The sequence below is a fragment of the Notolepis coatsorum genome, assembly GCF_963971535.1.
Source record: "Notolepis coatsorum genome assembly, chromosome: 10".
Taxonomy (NCBI): domain Eukaryota; kingdom Metazoa; phylum Chordata; class Actinopteri; order Aulopiformes; family Paralepididae; genus Notolepis; species Notolepis coatsorum.
Window position 1 is genome coordinate 112,840,537 of NC_140174.1, and position 25,053 is coordinate 112,865,589.

The 25,053-nt window shown below is 44.4% G+C and overlaps 1 protein-coding gene across 1 annotated transcript in view; it reads left to right on the plus strand.

The window, feature by feature from the left end:
• Positions 1-25,053, plus strand: part of LOC311235196 (DNA excision repair protein ERCC-6-like) — a 44,897-nt gene that overhangs the window by 2,419 nt on the left and 17,425 nt on the right. Inside the window, exon 2 of the mRNA XM_084322568.1 lies at positions 59-103. Coding sequence (XP_084178694.1) covers positions 59-103 — 45 coding nt within the window. The remainder of the gene's footprint in view (positions 1-58; positions 104-25,053) is intronic.

Genomic DNA, 25,053 nt, shown 5'->3' on the forward strand with positions numbered 1-25,053 from the left:
GTATAGTATTGTACTAGGTCTTAGTTGTGATAATCTTACTGGTGCTTTGTTTTTGCAGGTCGTTGTCCCTTGATACTGATGTGAAGATGGACGCGTATCAAAGGTAAGTTGGCTCTAAGAAAAAACTTGCCTTGATGACTGAGAACCATAGGCGTGTTCGAGATTGGCTAGGCGGACGCAGATCTGCGCAGGTTTTACTACGGCCTCGCCAAGCGCGTTGCATGACGGTTAGAATGTTGTCCGACTTGCTCTGAAAATCTGACGAGACGAGGCGCGGAACTCTCGCGGGAGCGAGCCACGCACAGCCTTCAGAGCGAGGCTCCACAGTACCTCTCACCCGGCTGCTCCCGGCTGGGAAGCGACTTGCTATGGTCGCGCAAAGCGCCTATTGGCTCAGAAAAGTTGTCAGTCACCAGCCACGTGACAGCCAGGGAGTTATGAGATGTTTGATTGATTGAAAACTTTATTACAGTACGGGTCCCGCGTACCCGTCTATCAGATATTTTTATTATTATTGGATACAGGAGTTTGGGTACCAAGAGCTTCCTCAAATAACGTTATGCGTTATCATCATGATAAACTTAAAGCTGTCAGACACACACACATACACACATGCGTCGTCTGTTTTGCCTCAATACTGTATATATAATTCTGTTTTGCCTCAATATACACAGTACATAATATATTGATGCAAAACAGAATTATTCAGTTGTGTGTGCGTGCGGCCAGGAGCGCGCAACAAGATGGTATACATTATGGTATATGAATAGTATATTCCACTAATATAGCAGTATATGGTGTGCTGTACATTTGAATCTGATCTAAGTTTGCACACGGCCATCGCATTATAATGAGCTGGACAGGTGTGTAATGTGTGTGTGGTGACGTGAAAGCGTATCTGCCATGCGATACTAGGCGAGAGGCTCTCGTGAAATCGGAAATGTCCGACGTTCTGACTCCTCCCCCGGCTGCACTTGGCTACTCTCGTCTATTTTCGAGGCGAGCCAAAATCAATCTCGAACACGCCTCTTACTGAGCAGTAGCCTGGCTGTTCACACCCAACAGTAGAGCAGTACGCCTGGCCGTTCACACCAGAAGTAGAGCAGTAGCCTGGCTGTTCACACCAGCAATATAGCAGACGCAGTATGTCTGGTTGTTCACACCAGCAGTAGAGCAGTAGCCTGGCTGTTCACACCAGCAGTAAAGCAGTACGTCTTGAAGGTCAAGTTATATTTGCTGGTACTCTTGAAGAAATGGGTTTAAAATCATCAAATGAAAGGGGAATCAAACTTCTGCTTTCTAGCATGGATACTATAGAGTGGACGCAAGGGTTCCTTGTTGCCTCTTTCATGTGAGGTAAAGGAACAGATTCATGTCAAATCTTTTAATTTAATGTTTTCTCACAGCATTGATTTGGTTGCATTGCTAACCAGGCAAGGTGGTAAATAACATCAGCCATGAGCCACATCCTGCTCAGTTCTGGATGTGGCTAGAACGTTTGTTTACTCAAGTCACATTAGCAGGCAACTAAACATTATAGGCCGTAAGGTGAAGGCTGTATCGTTTCATCCCGTTCCCACCTCGGCGGACTACACAATTTTCACTCTGGGTGAAATAGGGCTGTCTTAAATACTTCGAAGCTTCGTTTGATGGGCATGGGATTCAAATATGAAAATGAAATTCGATTATGAGAAAAGAAAAAAAAATGGTGTGCAAAATCAACTCTGCCTCTCTTTGTTAACTACAACAAGCAATGCTGTTTGTTATTTAAGATGAGGTTGGACTAGGCACTGTCAAGTGTTTTGTTTGTCTAAGATTTAAACTTTACATCACTGACAAAGTTGAACAAAGTGCTGTACAAGTCCCACAACATAAAAAAATATAAATAAAATAGCTTTTCCGAAGCTTCGAATTCAAATAGAATCTCGGCCCCGAAGCTTCGAATTCCAAAAAAAGGTCAGCCCTAGGGTGAAAGATATATTGGTGTAGATTTAGGAACAAAAAGTTCTCCATTGACAAACCTGCCCGTTTTGCGCAATCATCATTTTAAAGTCGGACTAGATCTTTCCTCGCGAACTTGGTCACCACAGACTTTTATTTGACGTAATTGTTGCGAGTTTGGTCACGTATCTTGCGCTCGACCAATAGCAGCTCTCTTTTTTTGCCAAGTTACAGACCACAAGACATTGTGTAAACAGTAACGTGATGTTATTATGATGTGTATCCATGGAGTACATCTCGACGAAAATGGACAAATAACACAATCTAACATTCGCAAAATAGGCTTCTAAACAATGTTATATACATATATGCTACTTGCTATAGGCAAGAGATTGAATACAGCTGTGAAACGGGCCATAGCATACGTGTTAACCATACTGTACATTTAAATCATATCGCCTTCTATCTACACCCAAGATTCAAGATTGTTTATTGTCATATGCACAGTTAAAACGACAGTTTGCCATACAATGAAAATCTTACTTTGCTAGTCCACCCTTCAAAAACAAAAATCACACAGTACTTAACTTAAACATTTAAATACAAGCGAGTGCTAGTAAATAAGATAAAATAGATAAAAATATATATACAATACAACAAGGCACAGTGAGTTACATTGCACGTTCCATGGAGGTGACAGTGGGCAGTTAAAAGTGTCTTTAGTGATTCATAGTTCATAGTAGAAGGTGTGTGTGGGGTGCTCCAGTAGCACACGCTAGTAAATAAGATAAAATAGATAAAAATATATATACAATACAACAAGGCACAGTGAGTTACATTGCACGTTCCATGGAGGTGACAGTGGGCAGTTAAAAGTGTCTTTAGTGATTCATAGTTCATAGTAGAAGGTGTGTGTGGGGTGCTCCAGTAGCACACCATGTTACCGCGCTCGCGCGGGACTCCGTGCTGCGTCACGGATCTGGTTGACTCCGAGTTCGATTCCCGGACTCGCCGTCATTTGCCGAATGTCTCCCCCTGCTCTCTCTCCCGTTTCACCCTGCAACTGTCGGTCATGCTTGACCAGAAAAGCGATAAACGCTAAAAAATAAAGTTTAAAAAAAAGAAGGTGTGTGTGGAGCGGGGGGGGGGGGCTAGGCATTCAAGAGCCTGATGGCCTGTGGGTAGAAACTGTTTGTCAGTCTCGTAGTTCTGGCTTTCAGACTCCTATATCGCCTGCCTGATGGCAGGAGGTTGAAGAGTCTGTGTTGGGGGTGTGCACTGTCCTTAATGATGTTGTGTGCTCTCCTGGTGGCCCTGGTAGAGTAAATGTCCTGTAGTGAGGGGAAGGCTGCTCCAGAGATGTACTGAGCAGTTTTAATCACGCGCTGGAGTAGGGCTGGGCGATATGGCCAAAAACGTTATCGTGATAAAATTATAAAATTATTTTCATATAACTTGATATCGATAATTATCGTCGATATAATGTCTGTCAAGTTTAATTAACTTCTTATGCCCGGCGCCGATGGACGGGCTATTAATAGACTTGTTTTGCTGCTGCGAATGTCTCGAGAGTCGAGTTGATGTCGTCATCAGTCCGCGCACGTTAGCAGTTAGCCAGAGCAAGCGCAGTATCTCATGACAATGTACTAAATATGACCCTAAAATACTCTGTTCCGCCCCAATACATTGCAACGACGTCCACCGTATACCCCACACTACTATAACAGTTACCCTCAGAATTCAAAACACACACCAACTCGGCAGGTAAACTGTAAAATAGCGCCGTGCAAGCTAATTATCCTAGCCAGCCTCGTTTCCAAGCGGTGTATTCCATGACAATGTACTAAATATGACCATAAAATACTCTGTTCCGCCCCAATACATTGCAACGACGTCCACCGTATACCCCACACTACTATAACAGTTACCCTCAGAATTCAAAACACACACCAACTCGGCAGGTAAACTATAAAATAGCGCCGTGCAAGCTAATTATCCTAGCCAGCCTCACTTGAGTCATACCTCTCTACGTCTCCTTCCGCTGTCGGCCACCTCCTTCACTGATTGGTTGTTAGTGAGTGTGCTCATATCCAAGCTTGGAAAATCGATATATCGAAACTTTGCGACCACGTTTCATGTTTATTTCGAGGAAATAATTTATCGCGATAGTTATCGTTATCCTTTTATCGCCCAGCCCTACGCTGGAGTGCCTTCCTGTCCTTAGCAATGCAGTTTCCATACCAGACTGTGATTGAGCTGGTAATGACACTCTCAACCATACTTCTATAGAAGTTGCTGAGAATCTTAGGTGGCATGCCAAATTCTCAGCCTTCTTAGGAAGTACAGTCGTTGGTGGGTTTTCTTTATTATCTGTTGGGTGTTGTCGTGAGCCCAGGTGAGGTCCTCGCTGATGTGGATACCGAGGAATTTAAAGGTTTTAACCCTATCCACCTCCGTCTCACCTATGTACAGAGGTGTGTGCTGTACACTCCTCCTCCGTGGGTCAATAATCATCTCCTTGGTCTTGTCTGCGTTCAAGGAGAGATTATTGTCCTGACACCAGGCCACCAGTTCCGCCACCTCCCTTCCTCCCAACAACACAGCATTGCACACACCGATGCATGACGTCCTGTCTGGGAAATTATTCGATAAACCTCCATAAACCCACAAGAATCAAGAGGTTTATTTGTCACATACATACCAGGGCATACAGTGAAATGCGGGTGGTCATGCCCGCATTGATTGTGCAAAATACAATAATAAAATAGGCATAGCAAAAATATAATGGATAAGACACAAAGATATGCATGGTAAAAAAAAAAAGACATGCTAGGTTCCTGAGAACTGGTTCCTTCCTATACACTACTATTCAATATACACTTTACAATGTTAAGGCATAAAAGAAAATATTGTTTGTTTCCTGTTGGTTGTCAGTTAAGGCCATGGGTAGGTAGGGAATTTATTTAAAGGGGAACTATTTTACTATTTCTTTCACTATTTGGGCACTTTTACACAATTCCTGTGAGTTTATGGAACACCTCTGTAATTATATATTTTTTTTAATTCATTGTTTTGTATTTCTAATCAAGTCCTCAAAAACAGCATTTTTCTACCTAAAGATCTCGAGCCGTTTTGAGGCTGGGCTCCTAAACCACTGTGGCCTGGTGGCATCTGGGACATTATCATGCAGCGGTGTCTCTCTGACATCACAAATCATCACATTTTCAGATGACTCAGTTCAGTGAGGGTGAATATTGTGAGAGGAGAATTGGAAGAATGCGCCAATATGAGAATTAGAGACATAGATCATATTAATATAAGTCCACATAGCTAGGAAACAATGCTAAACACTGAAAGAGGCCATTTATAAGATAGTTCCCCTTTAATTAAAAAAAAAATTATTCTTTCCCACGGCGACTATGGATAGGGAATTTTAGAGCTGGGCATAGATTACATTTGTTAATCTAGATTAATCTACCTGCAATCCTGGAATTAATCTAGATTAACACTTTAATCGCCGAAGACGCTGTTCAGCGTCTTTCCCCGCCATGCTCATTCTGCCGAAGACGCTGGACAGCGTCTTTGATATCAATATTTCAAAAATCTGTGATCGAAATCATATTTCTCCCTCGGAGACATGAGATGTACTGTTGAGCCCCTCTCAACTCTACAACGGTTCAAGAGTGCCATCTGGTGGCCGATCGGCGGATCGCCCAGGGCAGAAACAGGAAGTGGAAGCTGGTGCTCATTTCATTCGGTCCGATCACTCGCTAATAGTCCCAGGACTCGAGCTGATCACAACGGATAGTGATCCGTTACCAATAACTTGATAAACAACATGATTTGGATGTATATACTATTATACAACCTGGAAATGAATCGGATATTTCGACATCCCATAATAGAAAAAATTCTGTTCCACGCTCATCTCCCAACGCTACGAGGAAGCTACGGTGAGTTTCAGCGTTATTTGTTAACGTCTTCGATACTAACTAGGGATGGGTACCTTTCACATTTGAACCGATACCGGTACCTGTGAATCGATACCGTTACCCAACGGTACCTTTTTTCGGTACTTTAGTCTCAAGAAATTTAATTTACCTACCTCAGTCGTAAAAAAAAAAATCCAAACTTCAAATAACTACACTTTCGACAGTTTTCGGCTTGTCATTGCTCCGACTGCTTTGTTGTTGAATCAAGTAAAATCCTAGGTAAGCATATATTGTGCGTGTGAACGTTGACATGAAAAGAAAAAAGTAAAAAAAAAAACGTAAAAAACGTAAAAAAAAAGAAATTACTAAATTTTTTTTTTCTTTTTTGGTTTCTCACTTGATTCCATACTCGGTATTACCGACGTGTTTCGGTTCGGTACCTCAAAAGTACCGAATTCGGTACCCATCCCTAATACTAACTGCTCTAATGATCATATCACCCACACTAGATGAATGATATAACGTTGCCCACGGAATTATAAACGACCCCCCCCCCCATCCGGTCAACATCAGATCATACGTAGTAACTCCTAGAAGCACGTACAGTTGACATTTTTTATCTCGCACAGATTCCTACCAAACTGTATTTGATCATCAATATAATGCATTTAGGGCTATAAATCAAGTTCTGGAGAAAGCTGCAGAAAACGATAAAAACATAGTTATACTTTAGACCGTATTTTAGTATGAATATGTGAATGAAAAAGTATAACGTTGCTACACCCTGAACAATAGATATAGGACGTTGAATGGGCCATAGTAATGTCAATTTAGCAATACAATTTTAAAAGTTATAGCCCTGCAAAGAAGGGGTACTTCTCCATGTTAAATAGGGCTGGCGAGGGATGGTAAATTATGAATTTAACCCCGGCGATCAAAGTGTTAAAATGGCAAAAAAAAATAAGAAATGTCTGCCGAAGGCATTCAAAATATGTGTGTTCTACCCAAATAATGACCAGAAGTAAGTCCTTACTTTACTTACTTTTTTTCTCAGGCCAGGTGGCCCATTACACCATGAGCCCATCTCCCGTTTCCAAAATGCATTACAGACTGTTTGAAAAAGCTGTTTTGCTATGATATTGGTAATGAAATATCAAAATAATGTTTAATAAGATGTACTTGTGTTTAATACATTTTTTATTCAGAAGTTAACACAAATAAACAATATTACCAGTACAGTACAGTATCTAGCACACTCTCAGGAGCAAAACAGAAAGAAGCATTTCAAACTTGAACTTGAACTATGTGACATGGCTAGCCCCTTCCATGACTGCGATGTGCAAGCCAGGGGCTGGCTTTTTAATACTAAAAAGCCAGCCCCTGGCTTGCACATCGCAGTCACGGAAGGGGCTATGACATGGCTTGACTCAATCAGTCCAATCTTTATTTCTCCTTCTTCCACCAGTCACTCAGGCAGACCAGCTTGTTCACATTGGCTGGTGACAAACTAGCTCTCCTCTTCTGCACAATATGGCCTGATAAAGAGAACAGTCTCTCGCAGACTGGCTACTCATACACACTGCTGCAGAAGCAGGTTTCTCAACAAATTAAATGTCCCGGGCCCCATTACAGTCAGAAATGTGGGAACTACTTTGTCCTCTTCAATCCCATTAGCTAATGAAGTAATCAAAACGCTCAGTGTAACAGTTCCATAACTCCACAATACATTGTCATCAAACGGTCCAATATTTCCAATAACTCAAGCCATTTCTGTTGTAAACACTCACCATAGTCCAGTCGATCCTTCCTTTAGTGTGTAAAGTGGATTTCCTCTTCTTGTAGATGTTTCGAAGCTGTCGGGCCACGACGTGAGCTAACATGCTAACTCGCTAAGCTAACATGGTAAACAAAGGTCCCGAGTCGACGGACTTCTCTTGCATTGCGCAGATTCAGACGTCCTCATCGCCGAATTGTGTTATATCCTGAGGACTTCTTAACCTCACCTGTATAACAATGATTACCGGACCACTACTTTAGTTATTATTATTCAGACTACAGCTCATGTACATATGTGCAATCACTTCCGGGTAACACGGCACTACGGCAAGTATTTAAGGACAATACATCACACTCCCAGACACAACTTTGAGAATTAGATTAACGGCGTCAATTATATTATCGTGCGATACTAGTCTCGCGTTAACGGCCCAGCTCTAATTAAAATGTTCACAACAACATGGATGCATGTACTTTTCCAGCATGTTTAATATCCATAATACTAAAGGTTTGACTAAGATTTTTATGAAACTTTATTGTAATAAAAAATAAACTCATAAACCTTCCCTTCAATATGCCATAAAGACACTTTTTCCCCCATCAATACGTTCCCGTTTTATAGCGTCATGAACATGAACGTTATATCGGAATGGTCTGGGGTAATTCCTTCAAAGCTAGTTATAGGGCGCTAAGTAGGGTTGGGCATCGTTTGGATTTGAACGATTCCGGTTCCGATTCTCCATATCGATTCCTGTTCTAAACAATTCTTGATTCCGATTCTTTGAGGTGCAGGTCAAAACAGGTCACAGCTTATTTCGCAGGAGAATTTTAATTTTTTTTATACTTCACATTTTCAGTTGACTTGATACAGTTTAATTTGGTTGCTGTACTGTAACTAGAGTATTAATTAACAAAGTAATTATTATATATATTTTTTTAAGAATCGAAATTAAGAATCTAAATGCAAATATGTTACGTCCGGTTCCAGAACCGGTTCCTATTAGAACCGGTTTTCGGTGCCCAACCCTAGCGCTAAGCTAATAACTTTAAATCGATTGGCGTTTCGGCCCTACACAAGCTAGTTAAAAATCAAAATGCATATGATCGGTATCATGTTCGGAGCCTCTAATAATAATTATTGCCCATAGACATGGTATCCATAATAACTTCAATCGGTTCGTATCCTTTGAATGAAATGAAAATGTAAACAAACACTGGCCTCACGTTAGAAAGTAGCACTGGTGACGTGAAATCACTGAGCCCAGAGAGGAGTGGTTCGGCAAAAAATTGTTCAGAGTATATTTGCTTAGAAAACGTAAATGTCGAATTAAATAATTTTTTATTTCTCCACGTCGTAAATACACAGGTCACAACATGTTTACAGGAACGTTTTGGAGTTATATTTGGAGTGTATTTCGTGACTAGGGGACTGTAGGGAACTTCAGGGTAAATGTCTGACCCACTTCCAGTGATGACGCTACGCTAACGGTGCAGGCGTTTCCTAAGCCTAATGCATGCAGAGAGACAAAAAAGGTATGTATCTTCTTGTCTAACTCCAGGGAAGATGTTAAATAAGCTAATTTCCCAAAATGTTGGAGTTTTCCTTTAACACTTTCAGTGCCACCAGGGGGCGCACGACTTAGTGCTTGAATGCCACCATCGGCGCCAGTGTGAACCTTAATATCGCCTAATCTATGTTTTAAATGATGGCTATGTGTCTAATCTGCCCGTCGCTTATCAAAGAATCATTTTCCGGTCAGTGCTGTCAAGGCAGATTGTTTTTTTATCGCTTCATTTCCGTTTGAGAGCATTTTGAAAAGCACCCGTTTTGAGGTAAAAAAACAGCCCATTCTGTGATAATCGTCTTTTACTGGAATATTCCAGAACGTTGATATTTGTCGGCCTATTTATGAATCGTTTTCAAATAAACGCTAGATGATCAATAGTATACGTGCCCGCACGCACATTCGAGGCGCGCGCTGATAATAGCCGTTTTCATTTCCTCATGGATTTTACAGTGAAACCGCTGGAGCACATATCAGAAAAAAGCTTATATCTTCATCAAAACGAGTTGATAACGAGTTGATATCTATCTGATAACATAGATTCCTTACCTGACATCAGATGGTATCCAACTGGTATATTCCAATTCCTGATCACCATTCAAAAAAAATCGATAAGTGTATAGATCTAACGTGTATACAGTAGAACTCATGCTTGCCGCGGCTCAGAGTCTCCAGAATGAACTCTGGTAAAGTTAGTTTAGGTTCGTGTTAACGTTAGATAATGTACAAAATAAACGTATTTACGGTGCTTTTAGACGTCGCTCTTTTATTTTGAAATCCCCCGACCGGAAGTATTTGTGATGTATTCTGCTTGTGTAACTTTAGGTTTGTTTTAACGTTAGCTAGCCACTGGGATGGACACCTTTGTGCAAATGCAGGCAGCTACAGGCACTCGAGGAAGAGCTGCTGAATTTAATCGGCAGGAGGAGAGAGAGCTCGTCAAAGCTGGATATATCCCTGTGGCTGTGGTTGTAGGCACGAAAATGCAGCTCGAACTACCTGTTATATTAAATTAATTGATTGCTGTTTAACAACTTGTCCGTGTCCAGTCCTTTCGAACTGCCCCACCGTTCATTGTAAACAATGATGCATGTAATTATATTAACACTTTGATCGCCAGGGTTAAATTCATAATTTACCATCCTTCGCCAGCCCTATTTAACATGGAGAAGTTCCCCTTCTTTGCAGGGCTATAACTTTTTAAATTGTATTGCTAAATTGACATTACTATGGCCCATTCAACGTCCTATATCTATTGTTCAGGGTGTAGCAACGTTATACTTTTTCATTCACATATTCATACTAAAATACTGTCTAAAGTATAAGTATGTTTTTATCGTTTTCTGCAGCTTTCTCCAGAACGTGATTTATAGCTCCAAATGCATTATATTGATGATGAAATACAGTTTGATAGGAATATGCGCGAGATAAAAAATTTCAAATGGACGTACTTCTAGAAGTTACTACGTATGATCTGATGATGACCGGATGGGGGGGGGGTCGTTTATAATTCCGTGGCCAACGTTAGATGATTCATCTAGTGTGGGTGATATGATCATTAGAGCAGTTAGTATCGAACACTTTGAAAAATAACATTGAATCTTACCGTAGCTTCCTCGCGCCGTTGGGCGATGAGCGTGGAACAGAAATATTCCTATTATGGGATGTAGAAATATTCGATCCATTTCCAGGTTGTATAATAGTATATACGTCCAAATCATGTTGTTTATCGAGTTATTGGTAACAGATTGCTATCCGTTGTGATCAGCTCGAGTCCTGAGACTATTACCGAGTGATCGGACCGAATTGAAATGAGCACCAGCTTTCATTTCCTGTTTCCGCCCTGGGCGATCCGCTGGAACCGTTGGAGAGTTGAGAGGGGCTCAACAGTAGATCTCAAGTCTCCGGGGGAGAAATATGATTTCGATCACAGATTTTTTAAATATTGATATCAAAGACTTGGTACGGCGTCTTTGGCAGAATGAGCATGGCGAGGAAAGATGTCGTACAGCGGTTTTGGCGACCATAGTGTTAACGTTACTGTGTGTTGTTGTAGCTATGTTAATAAATTCTGAATGGCATTGACGTTAGTTGGGTATGATAGAGCATTGAATAGCATCATCAACGCTAGCTGGCTGGCTACAACAATGGAGGATGGTATTCCTCGCTGCGGGACCAATATTATTCTATGACAGCCCCGCCCCCATTCACTACCAACCAGGGAGCGAAATTAACTTTTTGACTCACCGGCCAGTGGCGGGTAGATGGGAAGAATCTACCCGCCAAGCATATTTCTTACCTGCCAACTTTTTTTTGATAACATTTTTTTTATTATTATTTTATATAATTTTTTTTAATAAAATATATATATTATATAATCATACTTGTGATTGTGTTATCTGCGAGACATCGCCACCTCGCTGTCTGCAAACAGCTCCACTGTCTGTGTGTATACTCGAGTGGCCTCCAGCTCCAGCAAGGATTCTCCGGGGGTGCAGCTGGACCCTAAACGCTACATTCAGCATGCAAAAGAATTCTCCGGCGCTGCACCTGGACCCTAGTCAGCAGCCCTCACTCATGCGATGTAAACCAGGGACTCGAATACGCATGTTGTTGTTGTAGGACATTGATGCCAGGAGCTATCTGTAGCTACTGCTGGATGGCGTTGGGACAACGCCTCAGTGAACTATTTAGTTTACTGCGACATTTCGTAGTGACTAGTTACCTAGCCAACGGAGGTATTATGCACTGGACTATTGCTGGAGGATTTGTTGATGTCGGGAGCTATCCGTAGCTAGCCGGCTGGATAACGTTACACAATGCCTCATGTATTAAACTAAGTGAATAGTTGACTGGGTCATTTTGTAACGGTAGCTAACGTTATCTCACGAAGGTCCCACACTGACTAGACTAACGTCACGGTGAGGCAATAGCCTCTGTTTACATGCAGGCATACAGGGGTAGGAGCAGCAGCAGCAGTGCTAACTAACGTCACGGTGACTCGGAGGCAATAGCCTCTGTTTACATGCAGGCATACAGAAACAGGTGGGGAGGGGGTAGCAGCAGCAGTGCGCGGTGCACGCTTCATGTCTGTGCTGAGACAGCGAGTGAGAACTCCGCTAAAGAATTGGATCATGATTTTCGGTTTTCACATGACTATTTGATTGCCCGTCACACGGCGCTCAGACGTCTCAGTGGATGGCGCCAAACGTAAAAACTGAGCGCAAATGGCGGGTGGCGCTCTCTAGTTTCGGTCCCTGCTACCAACCAATCACTGCTACGCAATATCAACGCAACGGTTGTTTAGATTAGATTTTGGGGAGATGTACGCAACATCCTCGCAACACAGTCTACAAGACCCTCTGCAACAACCGTGTTGAAATCGTGCTGATGTTGTGTTGCAGTTGCTTTGAAGTTGCTGTAGCATGTAGAGGCCTTTAGTTTGAAAGTGGTCAGACAGTTCCCTTTGTGTGTAATACAGACGGTCTTCACACACTCATAAATAACACTTACAGAAAAGCTGATTTGTGCACTGTAATAAAAGAAGTTTTGTTCAATGGGATACATTTAAAAAAAATTAAAATAAAAATACCGTGATATACCGTGAACCGGGGTAATCATACCTTCAAAATGTCATACCGGCACATGCCTACTCCTAGGTACTTGAAACTGCTCACCCTGTCCACGATAGCCCCGTTTATTCACAGCGGCGTGCGTGTCCCCTGCTGTATTCTCCTAAAATCCACGATCAGCTCTTTGGTTTTACCAATGTTCAGGAGTAGGCTGTTATCCCGGCACCAGCGTGCCAGTACATCAACCTCCTCCCGGTAGGCCTTCTCGTCATTGTTAGAGATCAGCCCCACCACCACGTGTCGTCCGCAAACTTCACTATGGAGTTGGAGCTGAACCTGGCCACAGTCATGTGTGTACAGTGAATACAGCAGGGGGCTCAGAACGCAGCCCTGGGGGGACCCGATACTCTCCGCTCATGGCGGAGCTCAGACCCAGGTCGATCAGCTTGTCAACCAGTCTGAGTCTGGTGGGGACTATGGTGTAGTGTAGTCAATGAACAGCAATCTCACATAGCCCCCCTTCTGACTATCAAGGTGAGATAGTGTGTTATGTAGTACTTGGGAGACCGCATCGTCAGTGGACCTGTTTGTCCTGTATGCAAACTGCAATGGGTCCATGTTACTGGGGAGGGAGGCACAGATGTAATCCTTGACCAGCCTCTCAAAGCATTTCATGACCACAGAGGTGATGATGCATGCAGCACATTTGTATCAAAAACACTTTACCTTGTGATTCCCAACCTGCAATATTAAAGTGGAAATGAAGCAGTGAGCAATGTGATCCTAGTTTGTTTGTTGTGTACCTTGTGTAAGACAGGGTTCTATAATCAAATGTGAAATCTATCTTATTTGTCTGAAAAATCAAATATAATATCCCTGTTTTCAACATGGGCGCCGCCATTTTGTTGCTGACGTCATGCCACTGGTTGGGTGTATACACGGCTGGTAAGCTGCCTATAGTGAATGGGTCAGTCAGTAAATAAAATGTTGCCTACAAAACAACGGGACCGCGGTGGTTCTGTTTGTATTGCTCCTGGCTGTTCAAACTAATTTTACCATGTGAGAGAGAGGAAAGTTGGTTAATTTCCACAAACTACCAGTGAAAAAAACAGTGTTGTTGGCACGTTGGCTCAGGCTGGCTGCACTCAGGCGGCGCGACCAGCCTGTTGGACAGGGAAGGAGGATCTGCAGCGAACACTTCATTGCCTCGGATTATGTTGTTGGGGTGGGATGTTTGTCCAGAAGACCACTAATCAGCTGAAGCCGGACGCGGTTCCCTCAGTCTTCGACAGACAGACCGGCGTTAGCTCTCGGGAGCGATCGCTAGCTAGTTGGCACCAGCCGGGGACCGGAGTTAGCTCTCGGGAGCGATCGCTAGCTAGTTAGCACCCGGGAGCGTCGCGGAGCATTCAGCCTGCTGGCTACCTAGATCCACTTCAACCAGCCGAGCGTCGGGAGCTCCAGCAGCTTGTTGATGTGCTAATAGCCTGGAGCCAGCTACCGTTAGCTTGCCGAGGCTATTAGCACACCGACGAGCTGTGTAGCCAGCTACCGTTAGCTTGCAGAGGCTCCAGCACACCGACAAGCTGTGTAGCCAGCTACCGTTAGCTTGCCGAGGTTCCAGCACACCGACAAGCTATGTAGCCAGCTACCGTTAGCTTGCCGAGGTTCCAGCACACCGACAAGCTGTGTAGCCAGCAGGCTGAATGCTCCGCGACGCTGGTTGAAGTGGATCTAGGTAGCCAGCAGGCTGAATGCTCCGCGACGCTCCCGGGTGCTAACTAGCTAGCGATCGCTCCCGAGAGCTAACTCCGGTCCCCGGCTGGTGCCAACTAGCTAGCGATCGCTCCCGAGAGCTAACGCCGGTCTGTCTGTCGAAGACTGAGGGAACCGCGTCCGGCTTCAGCTGATTAGTGGTCTTCTGGACAAACATCCCACCCCCAACAACATAATCCGAGGCAATGAAGTGTTCGCTGCAGATCCTCCTTCCCTGTCCAACAGGCTGGTCGCGCCGCCTGAGTGCAGCCAGCCTGAGCCAACGTGACAACAACACTGTTTTTTTCACTGGTAGTTTGTGGAAATTAACCAACTTTCCTCTCTCTCACATGGTAAAATTAGTTTGAAAAGCCAGGAGCAATACAAACAGAACCACCGCGGTCCTGTTGTTTTGTAGGCAACATTTTATTTACTGACTGACCCATTCACTATAGGTAGTGTACCAGCCGTGTATACACCCAACCAGTGGCATGACGTCAGCAACAAAATGGCCGCGCCCATAATGCTAAATGCTTCAGAAATGCACACAACAAATCGTTTTTTCTTAGAAACTGCTTATTTTTATAACGTGATTTCTTCTGTGGCTTATCTAAATACTAATGTGATGCTATGAATATGTATTTATCGCACTGCTTCCTTTCCACTTTAAAGGTGCTGTTACAATTTTCTAAAGATTAAGGTCGTACACAAAACGGTTCAGTGGATAGTATGACAAAAATAATAGACCCACACACTTTTGATCAAGATAGTTAATCAATCAAAACACTACACCATCCCCTTAATTTGGAATAATGTCAAAACAATTTACAAATCAATAAGTTACTCATTAACCTTTTTATTTTCCATTTAATGACTAAATAGAATGCAGGTACAAAAATAGATTAAAGAGGTTTATTCATACATACATACACAAGTTTCAAGTTTGTTTATTATTTATCACAATAAAATACAGGTACTTTACGATGAAATGCTTGTTTCTGTATGAGCCCCTGAGAGTGTGCTTCATACAGTAAAAAAATATATAGTAAAGTAAAGAGGAATATACAATATACACTAAAGAGTAAAATGAGTAAACAGTGAGGTGTGTGGAGAGATTAGTGTCAAAGTGATCTCAACAAATACAAACAAATCACACTACTACTGTATAACCCTAATCCCCTCGCCCTATACATCCCAACCCCAGTCCACACACTCATCCACCACCACACTTCCCAGGCAACACTGATGTTAATCATCCTCACCACTATCATCTGAGTCATCCTCCCATGTAGCCCTATCCTCCGTTTCCTTAGAAACATTTGCACAGTTTTGGCATTGACAAAGATCTGTACATGGCAGTTTTGAAGACGCATGAACATCTTCCTGTCTCACATTTTCCTTGTTTGCAACCGCAGTGAACTACCTGCAACACACTATCAGGGGCCGGATTTGTAGTCATCCAGGTCACTGTTAACCAGTGTTGTGCTAGTTACTGAAAAATAGTAACTCAGTTACTTTACTAGTTACTTCATTTCAAAGTAACTTCGTTACTGTACTAGTTACTTACACCCAAAAGTAATGAGTTACTGTGAAAAGTAACTATTTAGTTATTTAAAAAAAAATAAAAAAAATAAATTGCTCAAGTCCCATGCCCCATATACTCAAAATCGGTTGATCAACTTGACAGTTTCCATTCACATCACCGAACTCTGCTAAGCAATGTGGTCTAGAGCGTTTCATTATATATTCCCTCCCCGCTGTATGTATATTTCTCTCCCACCCACCCACCCCCTCCTAATGTACAGTCCCCTCCCCATCATATGTATATACTCTGTCAGGATCTAGGGGTAACAGTACTGTATATTTGAATACCGCTTATGTCACAAATGTATCAGTACTAAATACCTATATGTCCCTATGCCATAAATGTCATGTATGTTGTGTATGTCATAAATGTCTATATGAATTGAAAATGGGGGACCCTGATGGAAACAAGACAAACGTCTTTCTCAGGTCTGCATCCCCTTAACAATTGTATGTATTGAGCCGTACTGTATTGTACCCATTCTGCAATCTGTTAAATAAAGTTTTCATTCATTCATTCATTCATCCATTCATTAATTCATTCATAACCATCTTGCAGCGTTGTTATCAAAGCATTGCAACGTTAGAATAGTTAGGATATCAATTGTGCATGAAAGGACTATATTTATATTGTTTGATTAGTATTATGAGATTCCCTGGCAGATTAAGTACAGTCAAAATCCGTTGATCTTGAGTTTCAGTGAACACATTGCACTCACCGTCACCAGTCTGCGGTGGTCGAGATGTAACGTTAGTCCAGTTGACTCCAGCAGCCCTTCAAACATGTTCTTTATCTCGTTTCCATGTTGTATATTAATTATCTCTCCAAGTAGTTGCTAAATGGTTTGTTAGTTCGTTATTATTACTGCGTTCTTATTATGTAGATTCATAGCGAGCGTCCTCTTGTTGTTTACTGTAGAGAGCGCCTATTTCTTTCAGAACGTCAGTGGCCAATCAGAAGTGCGAAACCAGAATGAGGCTACGGAAAGAAATAATAATAATAATAATACTTCGTTTTATATAGCGCCTTTCAGTCTACAGTAAACAAAACAAACGCAGGCGAAATAAGGACGCTCGCTATGAATCTACATAAAAAGAACGCAGTAACGAACTAACAAACCATTCAGTAACGTAAGTAGCGTTACTGAATTTCAAAAGTAATGCGTTAGAGTACTAGTTGCGGCAAAAAGTAACTTCGTTTCTGTAACGCGTTACTTTGTAACGCGTTAGTCCCAACACTGCTGTTAACTCTCCATCCTCCACGTTCCACCCATTGCCAACGGGTGATGGGGCACACTCACACATTACAGCTTTCAATGACTGTCTCATAGCTGCTTGGTCATTTACTCACTACTTCCATTTCTTCTAGCTGTTGCAGTTGATTGAGGCCATGTCCAGACGAAACCGATTTCGGTCGTATCAGTCAAAGTAGGGGTGGACGGTGTATACGGTATAAACGGTATGAATTTGCGCTACGGTATGGATTTTGATTATACCTTCATACCTTGTGACCGGTAGACTAGAGCAGCTAGTCACAGCAGTAGCAATGACAGGGCTGTACGCTAAGCTTTTTCACTAGGGGCACACTTGCCCCTAAATGAGAAATTTAGGGGCACAGAATGTTTTTTATGGGCACATTAAAAAAAAATACCATCATAGTGCAAAAAAATATGTTCCTCCTGCCTCATTACTGTGGTCCTTTTATTTAACATTTAAGTGCGTTTGTTTTCAGGTCTGTATCTTTTTTATAATGAACCAACTGAGAGAGTGTAAATCACTAATGGAACAAAAACAACAAACTGTGTGTGCGTGCGCGCGCTTGTGTAGTAGGGGCGGGCTGACCTTTGAAGCTTTTTTTGGCAATCGAAGCTTCGGGGCCGAGCTTCGATTTTAATTCGAAGCTTCGATAAAAAATAAATCTTTTTATCTTATGTTGTGGGACTTGTACAGCACTTTGGTAAACTTTGTTGTTTTTAAATGTGCTCTATAAATAAAGTGGATTGGATTAATTAATTAACACTTTGGTCGCCAGGCTTATTTTCTTAATAAACCATCCCACGCCAGCTCTATTTGTCTATGGAGAAGTTCCCCTTCTTTGCAGGGCTATAACTTTTTAAATTGTATTGCTAAATTGACATTACTATGGCCCATTCAACATCAAGTATCTATTGTTCAGGGTGTAGCAACGTTATACTTTTTCATTCACATATTCATACTAAAATACGGTCTAAAGTATAAGTGTTTTTATCGTTTTCTGCAGCTTTCTCCAGAACGTGATTTATAGCCCTAAATGCATTATATTGATGATTGTATACAGTTTGATAGCAATCGGAGCGAGATAAAAAATTTCAAATGGACGTGCTTCTAGAAGTTACTACTTATCATCTGATGTTGACCGGATGGGGGGGGGGGGGGGGTCGTTTATAATTCCGTGGCCAACGTTGGATGATTCATCTAGTGTGGGTGATATGATCATCAGAGCAGTTTATATCGAACACGTTAAAAAAAAACGCTGAATCTCACCGTAGCTTCCTCGGGCCGTTGGGCGATGAGCGTGGAGCAGAAATATTCCTATTATGGGATGTAGAAATATGCGATCCATCTCCAGGTTGTATAATAGTATATACGTCCAAATCATGTTGTTTATCGAGTTATTGGTAACGGATTGCTATCCATTGTGTCTAGCTTGAGTCCCGCGACTATTAGCGAGTGATCGGACCGAATTGGAATGAGCACCAGCTTCCATTTCCGGTGCTTTATAAATAAAATGAATTATTATTATTGTAAATAACCCCATGAAAGGTTTATTTTTATGGGTAATTACCTGCTTCATATTTGTGATGTTACTGGTTTCAGGGTGTGCCTTAAGGGTGTGCCTAAAGTGATCAATGTGTTGGGCCATTTATAGAGATCTATGCCAATTAATGTTTATGTATATCCGGGACTTTTTTTTATAAGAATTGAGAGGCCTACTACGGTATTTGTTATGTTACCTTTATTTTGAAAACCGTGTTGCGACGCAACCTTGTTTAAGGCTGCGCTTTTGACAGTGAAATGTTCAGTTCAACTTAGCTTGAAGGAAAGACTCTTAATCAAAAAGGTTTATTTGACCCGTATGAGGCTCCGCTCTTACGGTAGGACTTTGATTGTTGGATGAATGTAATACTATGCAAAACGAGAAATAAACTGATTCTACCACCAGTAAGTTGCAAGCCACTTTCATATGGGGAACCGTGACAATTATTAGTATTCTTATTTGCATATTGTCTCATTATTAGATGGATGGATAGGTTGATACTTTATTGATCCCTGGAGGGTAATTTAAGTAGACAGTATTTCACGTCCTAACACCAGTGGGCTACTCACGGCTGAACGTTAGAAGTGTCCGCGACGTCAATCATCACTTCCAGGTCCGACTTAATTTAATCGGCTATGGTCTCTTATCATCTCTCCACATCGGACGTGGTTGTCATAAGATGGACTGATATCCACTCCGTTGTTCTTGCAGAGCAAAATTAGCGGCTTAAACTTATTGAAAGGAAGTTCACGTTCAGTTTCGATTCGAATGTTCGCTAGGAACTATGGGATTTGGTGTTGGATGTATGTACTAGGGCTGGGCGATATGACGATATTGTAGAAATCGTCGGAAAGGAGAGACGCACAATTTCTATCTTGCAACCACACCAAGTAAGTAGTGTGTCATTTATTATCTTCTTAGCACAAGTGACAACTGTCAGATCTATGCCGTGCTAAACTCTGACAGCTCCTCGTCACCAAAAACATTTTATGAATGACATTCCACCAGCGCGTCTTCTCTAAGCCCAACCCCCAACCAACCTCATTAAAGTGACAGTGCCCCATCAATACATCAAAACAATCTAATGGTGAATTATGTCCATAGCACCCACTACATACGTCCCCCCAGAATTCATCATAACAAAAGAAGTCAATGAACAGGAGGGCGGAGAACCCTGCCATAACGGCTCCGCCTGACCCCTGTAGAGGCCGGCGCCGCTGTAGGGAAAACCTTAAGGGCCCTACGGCCACTCGGGCACAGGATAGGTGGCGAGGGGGTCTCGTGGGCCTTACTCGGAAGACAGGGCAAGGTAGGGGGTCGTCCCCGCCGTGGGGGCTGGGCCAGTCCAACAGGTTTGCCCAAGTCCACATGAGCCGGTTTAAGGCGGTCTATGGAAATGTGTTCCAGCTTCCCGCCCATGTCCACCACAAAGTACTTGTCTCCAGCCTCCTGGACACGGAACGGACCGTCGTATGGAGGTTTCAAGGGGTCCCGGTGGGCATCGTGACGGATGAAAACATATTCCGCTGACTGCAGACTTGTAGGGACGTGCGACCGGGGAAGGCCGTGCTGTGAGGTGGGGACCGGCATGAATACCTTAGCCTTCTCCAGAAGTGCTGTCCGCTGCTGGGCTGCACACCAGGGGGCAGTAATGTTAGGGATGAAATCCCCTGGCACCCGCAGAGGCTGACCGTAAACCAGCTCAGCCGAGGAGGTCTGAAGGTCTTCCTTGGGGGCCGTCCTGAGACCAAGCATGACCCACGGGAGCCGGTCGACCCAGCCGCTGTCAGTAAGGCTGGCCCGAAGTGCTGCTTTCATTGAGCGGTGAAAGCGCTCGCATAACCCATTGGCCTGCGGGTGGTATGACGTAGTCCGGTGTAGCTTCACGCCCAGGCTCTTGGCGACCGTGTTCCAGAGCTCGGACGTGAACTGTGGGCCCCGGTCTGAAGAGAGGTCGGCTGGAGTGCCAAACCGGGCGACCCAGGTTCCAATAAAGGCTCTGGCCACCTCGGCGGACGTCGTGCCTGACAGTGGAACTGCCTCTGGCCAACGGGTAGTCCTGTCTACCATAGTAAAGAGGTAATTGAAGCCGTGTGAGGGGGGCAGGGGGCCCACTAGGTCAACGTTCACGTGGTCGAACCTCCTTTCAGGTACAGGGAAGTGCTGCAGGGGGGCCTTGGTGTGACGGTACACTTTAGCGCGCTGGCACTCCAAACAGGAGTCAGCCCAGTCTCTTACATCTTTTCTAAGCCCAGGCCAGACAAACTTGGCGGACACTAGCCTCTGCATAGGTTTCTTTCCCGGGTGGGAGAGGCCGTGAACAGCGTCATAAACACGCCGCCTCCATCCTGTGGGAACGATGGGGCGGGCCTGTCCCATAGAGACATCACACAGGAGTGTGGTGCCAGCGCTGTCAAAAACCACATCCTCTAACCGCAGGCTTGAGGTGGCTGACCTGAAATCCTGCACTTCAGGGTCGGTAGCCTGGTCCGCCGCCATACCGGTGTAATCCAGCCCCAAGTGGATGGCGCCCACTACAGCCCGGGAGAGGCAGTCTGCGACAAGGTTTGCTTTACCTGCCACATGTTGAATGTCAGTAGTGAACTCTGAGACATATGAGAGCTGTTGACGGGCGGACCATGGCTCAGACACCTTGGCCATGGCGAACGTCAGCGGCTTGTGATCCACGAAGGCCGTGAACTGGCGGGCCTCCAGCAGGAAACGAAAATGGCGGATGGCAAGGTAGAGGCCGAGGAGCTCCCGATCGAAGGTGCTATACCTCCGCTCGCTGGGGCTTAACTGGCGGCTGAAAAAAGCGAGCGGCTGACAAGCCCCGCCTACCCACTGTTCAAACACTGCGCCCACGGCAAAATCTGAGGCGTCGGTGGTGATGGAGATTGGGGCCTTAAAGGAAGGATGTGCCAGCATGGTGGCGTTGGCTAGGGCAGCCTTGGCATCCAGAAAAGCTTTGTCTCTCTCTGCAGACCAGTCGACCGCATGTTTTGGCGCTTTACCCCTAAGGGCCTCATACAACGGCCGCATAATCCGAGCCGCCTGGGGAATAAAGCGGTGATAAAAGTTGATCATTCCGAGAAACTCCTGCAGTGACCTAACCGTGGGCGGCCGGGGAAAATTCATCACCGCTTCCACCTTCATGGGAAGAGGGACCGCTCCCTCTTTAGTGACTCTGTGCCCCAGGAAGTCAATGGTCGACCGCCCAAACTGGCATTTGGCCGGGTTGATTATCAGTCCATGCTCATTTAGCCGCTCAAAAAGCATCCTGAGGTGGGACATGTGCTCAGCCTTAGAGGCGCTGGCTATGAGGATATCATCCAAGTATACAAAAATAAAATCCAAGTCTCGTAGCACATAGTCCATAAGGCGCTGGAACGTCTGTGCAGCGTTTTTGAGGCCGAATGGCATGCGCAGAAACTCAAATAGTCCAAATGGAGTTATGACTGCTGTTTTGGGGACATCCAGCGGTTGGACGGGCACCTGATGATACCCACGCACAAGGTCCACCTTGGAAAACAATAATTTCCCTGAAAGGCGGGCAGAAAAGTCCTGAATGTGCGGGACTGGGTACCGGTCCGGCGTTGTAGCATCGTTGAGCCGGCGGTAATCCCCACACGGGCGCCACCCGCCTCCCGGCTTGGGGACAATGTGGAGGGGGGAGGCCCATGGGCTGTCGGAGCGACGGACAATGCCGAGGCGTTCCATGTTCTCGAACTCTGCCTTGGCAATGCTGAGCTTGACCGGGTCGAGGCGCCGAGCCCGGGCATAGACTGGAGGGCCGGTCGTGGCGATATGATGTTCCACTCCATGCTTGGCTGTAGATGATGAGAACGTGGGTCGCGTGAGGCCCGGGAACTCGGCGAGGAGGTGTTGAAACTCATCTGCGGCGGAGAGCATGCTAGAGAGTCTGATGGAGTCTGCACCCCCAAGCGCACCAGCATAAGAGCAGAATGTAATGGCATCAATTAAGCGGCAATTTTTAACATCCACTAACAGTCCATAATCACACAAAAAATCAGCGCCTAGAAGAGGGACGGCTACATTAGCTGTGATAAAGTCCCAGCCAAACCGTTGGCCACTAAAACACATTTCGACATACCTGGTGCCGTATGTGCGGATGGGGGTGCCGTTGGCGGCCTACATGGGGGGTCCGTGTCCGCCGGATAGGATGTCCACTCTAGAAGCCGGCAAGACGCTCCTCTGCGCGCCCGTGTCGCACATGAAACGCCGCCCGGAGATGGTGTCCTGGACAAACAGTAGCCTGCCAGCCTGACCGACGCTCATGGCCACTAACGAGCGCCGGCCCGGGCATTTCCCGGCCCACTGAAGCTGCACGGCGGGCGGCACTGCTTGGCTTTAGGTCCAAACCGTGCATGATAATAACACAGCCCCGCGTTCGCGTCACGCTGCTGGCGAGGGGCTGTCGCTGCGGCGGTGAAGTTCCAGTCTCCCGGCGGTGAAACAAAGGCTTGGGTTGGGAAAACTGCCGCTGCACAGTGCTGTTGACCAGCCAAAAAAAACGTATCAGCCTCCTCGGCCAGAGCGCGGCAATCGTCTATAGTGGTGTTGGCCAGAGCGGCCCGAACCGGAGAAGGCAGCTGACGCAGGAAAAGTTGCATGAAAAGGAAATCAGGCTTGTGCTCTCCCAATAAATCCAGCATCTTATCCATGAGCTCCGATGGCTTGCTATCACCGAGCCCTTGCAAAGAAAACAATCGGCTGGCCCGCTCGGTATCGGAAAGTTCGAATGTCTTTAACAGATGAGACTTGATCGTGAGATATTTATCTGGAGCCGGAGGGTTCTTTAGGAGGCTCACCACTCTGCTGGCTGTCGAACTTCCCAGGGCTGATACCACATAATAATATCTTGTTGTATCCGAGGTAATCTCAGGCAGCTCGAACTGTGCCTCCGTTTGCGCAAACCATGCCGAGGCTGACGACTCCCAGAACTCAGGTAATTTCAGTGAAACTGCGTTTGTAGACATGTTGCCGCGGAAGCGTCTTCAAAACGTATAACAGGGTCACCACTGTAGAAATCGTCGGAAAGGAGAGACGCACAATTTCTATCTTGCAACCACACCAAGTAAGTAGTGTGTCATTTATTATCTTCTTAGCACAAGTGACAACTGTCAGATCTATGCCGTGCTAAACTCTGACAGCTCCTCGTCACCAAAAACATTTTATGAATGACATTCCACCAGCGCGTCTTCTCTAAGCCCAACCCCCAACCAACCTCATTAAAGTGACAGTGCCCCATCAATACATCAAAACAATCTAATGGTGAATTATGTCCATAGCACCCACTACAATATTATATAAATATCGGGTACAGTTCATTAACGATACACTTTTTAAACTTATCGTGGATATCGTGATGTTTTGCCCAAGAGGATTGTGTCGCGTCAATCTGGTCCACACGTTCAAACTTTTGAACAACGCCGCCCCCACACACACACTACTGCATCAAAGTTACTACTTATGATTAACAAAGGCATTCGATTTGTGGCATTAACATTATATAGTTACACGTTCAATAACATCAGCGTATTTACCCGAACATAGCAACGTCCGATGTCGACCTAGATAGATAGCAAGCATTACTCGTTCATATCTCAGCCCGTGCTGAGTTGTGCCCATTCTGCGGTCTGTTAATAAAGTTTTCAATCAGACAGATGTATGGAAAGGCTTTTATTCTAACATTTGTTGCAGTAAAATCATTATGCCTCGTTTAGTCATCCTGCAGAGCTAAAAGCTAAACGTCGGTCGCGGGGAGCTACCGTTGTTGTTGTCGTTGAGCTCTCGTCAAAATCAATGGCGGATATAGCGGAAGTAAAATATGAATACGCGATTGCCGATTGGTGCTAAGAACAGCAGGGCGGGTGCAAGCGGTGTGACATAATTGGCAGACTCGACTGTCAATCAAAATTATTCTGTTTGCCGTCTGAATGAATGAAAACTTTACAGAATGGGTACAATACAGTACAGCTCAATACAACAACAGTGGACTGGAGGATGAAGACCAGAAAAAGACTTTCGGCTTTTTTACATAAGGGTCCTCCATTTTCAATTCATCAAAACATTTAGAGACATACAAATATACAGTAGTTTCATAAAAA